This window comes from Limulus polyphemus, unplaced genomic scaffold (genome assembly GCF_000517525.1).
Source record: "Limulus polyphemus unplaced genomic scaffold, Limulus_polyphemus-2.1.2 Scaffold664, whole genome shotgun sequence".
Taxonomy (NCBI): domain Eukaryota; kingdom Metazoa; phylum Arthropoda; class Merostomata; order Xiphosura; family Limulidae; genus Limulus; species Limulus polyphemus.
Window position 1 is genome coordinate 422,245 of NW_013666274.1, and position 6,075 is coordinate 428,319.

Below are 6,075 nucleotides of genomic sequence, written 5' to 3' on the forward strand. Positions count from 1 at the left end.
TAAGGGACCGTTTCGAATAATGGAAAGAGGTGAGTGGGACCACCGTGTTCAATTCAGTAAATGAGCGATATCTCAGCAAATAGAAAAAATAGGAGGTTCTTATTTTATATTATAGCTTATCAATATCGGAAAATTGAGTTCCTAATTCGTACGAAACTATACTTAGTATTTTGACACCACAAACATCTAATATGAACCAGTGCTGAATTCAACATACCACGTGACACACAAAAGTCAATGTTTAAGTTTTTTTTAACATTTACTTTCAAATAAGAAATTAAATAACATAATACTAAAATTTGAATTATAATCTACAGTTTGATACCAAACTTTCTGACATAAATTTATGAAGTAGCAGTTCAATAAAATTTTTAATGTAAGCCAACAAACACGACGTGGCCTTTGACCCGTGTGGAAAGAGTTAACCTGTTATCAAGTTAGTTTTAAGTTGCCTAAAATTATTTCCAAATAAGAAAACGGTTTGCTTCCACATGTAATAAAAGGAGCCAATTGAGGCACACAGTCATTCCATTTCTTAGTGCTCAACTGTGTTTTCATGCCAAATATAATGACAGACATTGACGAGATTAATTAAATTTTGAATGTAACAGTAAAATGTCATGATAATGTGCATCTGGACCTAGGAGGTATCAGGTGCCAAATGAATGCAAGGTTTAATGTTGCACGTACCACTGATAACTACGAATCAGATGAATGGTTCTAAAATAGTGGTAGAAAGAAGACCACACCCCCTGTTTGTCGTATTAAAGCCTAACATTGCAGGGTACTTTTGCTCGGCTTGACAAATAATACTAAGAACTACTACACTGAAGTTCAATACAAAAAAAAAAAAAAAGTAAACCTGTTGGTTGGCACGGGCCTGTTGCTCAATCATCTCTGCTTCTCGGTGCATCCCTAGGGAATGATAATATTCTATCCAGGCTGCACTATAATCTGGCTGTCCACCTGCCGTAGTTGCTGTAAAACAAATTCAACTTTAAATACTAACAAATGCCCAAATTTTGTTTTACACATTACAGTATACATTAGTTAAGAGATTATGATTAAATGTAGAGAAATACATACAATAGTTTCAGTAAAATATAATTAAAAAAAAAGGGGGGAGGAGGGGGAATTGAATTATGTACAAAAGAACTTAAAAACATAGGTCGACTAAATAGAAATTCTTACCAGGCTGGGGTTGCTGTTGAGCTTGTGGTTGAGCAGGCTGTGGCTGCTGTGGTTGGGGTTGAGGCTGGCCTTGGGGCTGAGGCTGTCCCTGTGGTTGTTGGTTATAAAACTGAGCATAATAAGCAGCCCATGCTGCAGCATTTGCATCAGCAGCAGCTTTCGCTGTAATTAAAAAAACCAATTTAAATTACTATTTATCTTCAATAAAGAAGTACTAATAACAACAGCGATAGTGTTAACAACCCTAATAACGATTTGTTGGTGGGTGTAGAATGACTCGTCTTCCTGCACGTGTAGATAAACTTTGCAACAGTAATCAACCTGAACTTTATTTTTTTAATTCCCAAAGTTCTAGTTCAAATGATAATTTTTCAGTGAACAAATAAATTCATTAAGTACACTGTGTTTCACTCGTTCCAAGTTTATAACGCTAGAAAAATATCAGCTAAACACTGGATTTTCTCTCTCTCTCTCAGTTTGTTAGGTGTGGAGCTCCAGTTTTCTTCTTAAATAGATAGCAACTTTCCAACACTTTGGTTTGTACACCTCATATACATGTTTAAAATAATCTATAAAAAAAATCTGGTTTTTGCTTAGCTTATACTTCACCTAGAAATTCAATACAATTAAATTATCACGGTAGTTAGTGTCTAGTTAGAATGACACGGTTCTAGTGATAGAGGAGATAGCCATTAATTATCTCATCTGAAGTAACTGAGCACTACAGGATAACTTCATGGTTTATAATAATAATAATCAAAGAGTACAGATGGAAATATTTGTGATCACTACAGGATAACTTCATGGTTTATAATAATAATAATAATAATTAATCTCATCTGAAATAACTGATCACTACAGGATAACTTCATGGTTTATAATAATCAATCTCATCTGAAATAACTGATCACTACAGGATAACTTCATGGTTTATAATAATCAATCTCATCTGAAATAACTGATCACTACAGGATAACTTCATGGTTTATAATAATAATCAAAGAGTACAGGTGTAAATATTTCAAATGAGATTTCACCCATTGACTGCTGACTCGCTATACAGGGTACAGACTGCCCCCAGCAGTTGAATGTGAGGGTGCCATATACCACGTACAGCTTGCAAAAATCCTGTGCATGTTTATAGCAGCCACAGTCAATGGGTTAATGATATAAGTACCATCTCTTTGTATTAGCTTTAATGATATTCACATTATATTTATAACTAAATCTTTTTCACACAACAGCATGTGATTGAAAACATTGGTAGAAGTTCAGATTGCTTGGAGAGTTTTGGCGTATCATTGTTGAACAAACAATTGGAAGATAAAGGTATAATAAAGACTTCTGGAATATTTGTTATTATATGAAATAACTCAACAAAGCAGTTACACCAATGAAACATTTCTCAAACCCCATTTTAAACAAGCAAGAAGTGGAAAAGGTATTTCCAGACAGCACATGCTTGCAAGTAATATAATAATAATAGAATACATAACAATATCAGTGGATTTTATCCAAAAACAAATCGAATGCAAGCAAAGAAAAAAAGTTACCCTATGACTGATTAAATGTTGTCTATGCATTACTGTCATTAGGATGGAAAGATGTTAAGCCTAAAACTACAGTACTTACTGGGATCATTTGGAGCTGCTGGTTGGTTCTGCCAATGTTGGTAAGCATTACCCCATCCTTGAGGAGCATATTGTTGACTTGGTGGTCCTGGTTGTTGTTGGCTGTAAGAGAGGGGGGAAAAAGTACAAAAAATAAATATATTTAAGACCAAAATTGAGATAAAACTGATCACAATAACTAAAATCCTGTTAAATTTTCAACCTTTGTGTAAGTGAGAGATCAGCCAGGTAAGTGTAATTGGCCCAATGTTTATACTCTTCATAAATCTCTTATTTTCTTTTGTTGGGTTTCATAAAAAGTTACATTTTATTTGAACTAGCCATCCTTAACTTTGAAATGATTGGTTAGAGGGAAACCAGTTAGATATCACCCACTTCCATTTCTCGTGACATCGAGTAGTGGGTATTGAGTTTCTTTGGTGGTAATGGGCAGCAAACTATGGAACCTCAGCTCCACAGCCTTCTGGTGTGCTTACCACTGGGTCGTTCTCCACCCACCTCAAGAGAAATATCAAACTCGGACTTGCATGTACTTCCTAATAAACAATATTTATAGTAACATTATTTAAAAACGTTTTCTTCCTGAAATAATAATCACTTTTTGGGTTCAAACTTTGAAAACAATGCATCTTCAAACTACTTATCAATAAAAGATAGAACAAGGATTATACATACTAATGTTGTGGGTACTGTGTTGGATAAGGTCCTGGCACAGGTCCTGGTCCATTTGGTCCAGGAGGCTAGATAAAACAAAAGGATATTTGATAAATTAAGACATTAGTTACTATCTACAGAAGCTTTTACCATATGGTGTACAAAGCAATGCATAAAGCATATATTTCTATGACCAAGTTTTTACTTTATTTTTTGAGAAATTAAAGGTAACAGAAAAGCTAAAATTTGCTTCAATCATACTTACACCCCCATTTGGAATAGTATTGCCAGGTCCCCCAATTTTTTCATTAATCAACTGCTGTGCATGCTCAATCTGTTGTGGGGCTCCTCGTATAATGAACACTTTTTCGTGAGGGTTAGGGGGTGGGCCTCTTGACAGTTCAACGTGTGCACCACTCTGTTGATTAATCCCCTTTATAGTTTCGCCACCTGAAAGAAGACGTATCTTGTCTAGTTGTAACTCTGCCAGTATATATCACAGAAATATTGGAATGTTAATAAATACTTAACACTTTACTAATGGTGGAAGTTCCAATTACAGAATAATTCCTACCAATAATCTCTGTTAGGAAACAGATATCATTAACACACACAATGAATGTCTAGAGATATCCGATTCCAATTAGATGATATGGCACAAGTTTGACACCAGACATCTATGGCAGGTGAAACACCTTATGATGCCTGGCTCTAATACTGTGCAACAAGGTAAACATACATAATCTGACTTCACAAGTACACTGTACTGTTTTCAATATTAGACTAAAACTGCTAGAAATATAGAATTTTGTAACTCTCAGAATATACAATAATAACTTCACAAAAATAACTGCTGTCATTTAATGTGTTTCCTTTTAAGAAAATAAATCCAACTATGCCGTGTTGTATTTACTTCATTAAACCATTATACATTAATTTCTCATCATCATTTAATTTTTAATACCAAACAAGGAGATTTAATTTCCCGAGATTTGCACACAACAACTTATAATCAGTTAGCACTTCTAAACAAAATTACATTTGACAGATTTTCTATATTTACAACACTTTTCCACTCATTGCAAGAAATCCTTCAATTTCACAAGTATTAACTAACCTTTTCCTATTACAAGACCACACTTATTTGCAGGAACAGAGTAGCTAATTTCCTGCATATCACCATCAGGTCGACCTCTGCCCATTCCTGGACCTGGTGGACCAAATGGTGGACCTCCCGGGCCTCCATCGTATCCTCGGCCACGACCACGCCCCCTACCAATATTCTGTTGATCTCTCATCTGCTTTATATAAAATAATCCAACTTGATTTTATTAATCCTACAAACACCACATAGCATTTACAGAAGTTATTACACATGGGAAAAAAAATATTGTGGCCTTACAAAGGCCTATTAGCTGCTACGTCACACTGAGATTCATAAATTGAGAAATGTTAATAACTGATGCCAACAAAGTGAATAGCTAATCAAGTATTAACTTTTACTAAATGAAATAGAATAGTAGCTAAACCGTAATAAAACATTTTCCTAGTCGCTACACCTTTAAACTGATAGCTGTGCTCAAGACAGTAAAACATATACTATCATTACTGCACTTTCATTAAGTAATGTTGGAATCTCATATGTATTTTACACAAAAAAATAAGGGTTTTACCAATAATTGTTTTTGTTTAGTTCTTTAGATTGGGTGCTATAGCAGGAAGAAAAAAAAGTTAATGATAATTTAAGGTTTAACTGACCAGGACACTACGAATTAGATCATGTATGATATTTGCAGCCCTCTGCGCTTGCTCCGGATTTCCACTGACTAAACATATTCTGTCTCCGGGTCCATCATCCTTCCCTTGCTGGAACTGAACTTTAGCTCCACCAGAGTCTTGTTGAATTCGTCGTATCATATCTCCACTTTTTCCTATGACTACTCCGACAGCTTGCCTTGGTACCAAGATCTACAAAGTATGAAAACACTCATACACATCTTTGCATCTACCAAACAAAATTTGATTCCGTATTTTTCATAAGACAATACTAATTATTAAGTTAACTAACTTAACACTGAAATGTTTCAATTATCATAAGCAAAAAGCAATCATACTGCATGAAACTTGGTATGAACTTACTAAACAGTATCTAACTTCAGTCTGGAAAAGAAAATTCTTTTCCCAAGCTGAAATTAGATACTGTTTATCTGTTATTTTCTGTACCAAAAACTCAGAATGTTCACCTAACTAGTGGCTTTCTCAGCCTTTTCCAAATATACAGATACAAAACTCTTTCTTTTTTTATACAAGATTCAAACTGGTAAAGTAAAACTTTAGTGAGCTTGAAATTTCAAATTTTTTTAGACCCAAATACAGCTTAGTTACTGAGCTTGATAAATTATAGTGGAATTCTATGGTATTGATGTAGTAATTTATGATTTTTGGTTATTTCAAAATACAAAACCTAAAAAAAAATTATTTTGTTTTACATCCACCATGTGCAAAAGTTGACAAGGCTTAGCAACCTATGGCAAGCAGCAAACGAGTGCAATGTTTGTAACTAGAAGAGATAATTGTTTGCTTTACTTCTTTATTTACT

At 34.3% G+C, this 6,075-nt stretch overlaps 1 protein-coding gene across 1 annotated transcript in view; it reads right to left on the reverse strand.

The window, feature by feature from the left end:
• Positions 1-706: 706 nt before the first annotated feature.
• LOC106459819 (far upstream element-binding protein 1-like) overlaps positions 707-6,075 on the reverse strand; it is a 30,024-nt gene continuing 24,655 nt past the window's right edge. The window contains exons 11-17 of the mRNA XM_022386363.1: positions 5,235-5,444; positions 4,594-4,777; positions 3,742-3,926; positions 3,498-3,562; positions 2,824-2,924; positions 1,192-1,353; positions 707-978 (exon numbers count right to left, since the gene is read on the reverse strand). Coding sequence (XP_022242071.1) covers positions 707-978; positions 1,192-1,353; positions 2,824-2,924; positions 3,498-3,562; positions 3,742-3,926; positions 4,594-4,777; positions 5,235-5,444 — 1,179 coding nt within the window. The remainder of the gene's footprint in view (positions 979-1,191; positions 1,354-2,823; positions 2,925-3,497; positions 3,563-3,741; positions 3,927-4,593; positions 4,778-5,234; positions 5,445-6,075) is intronic.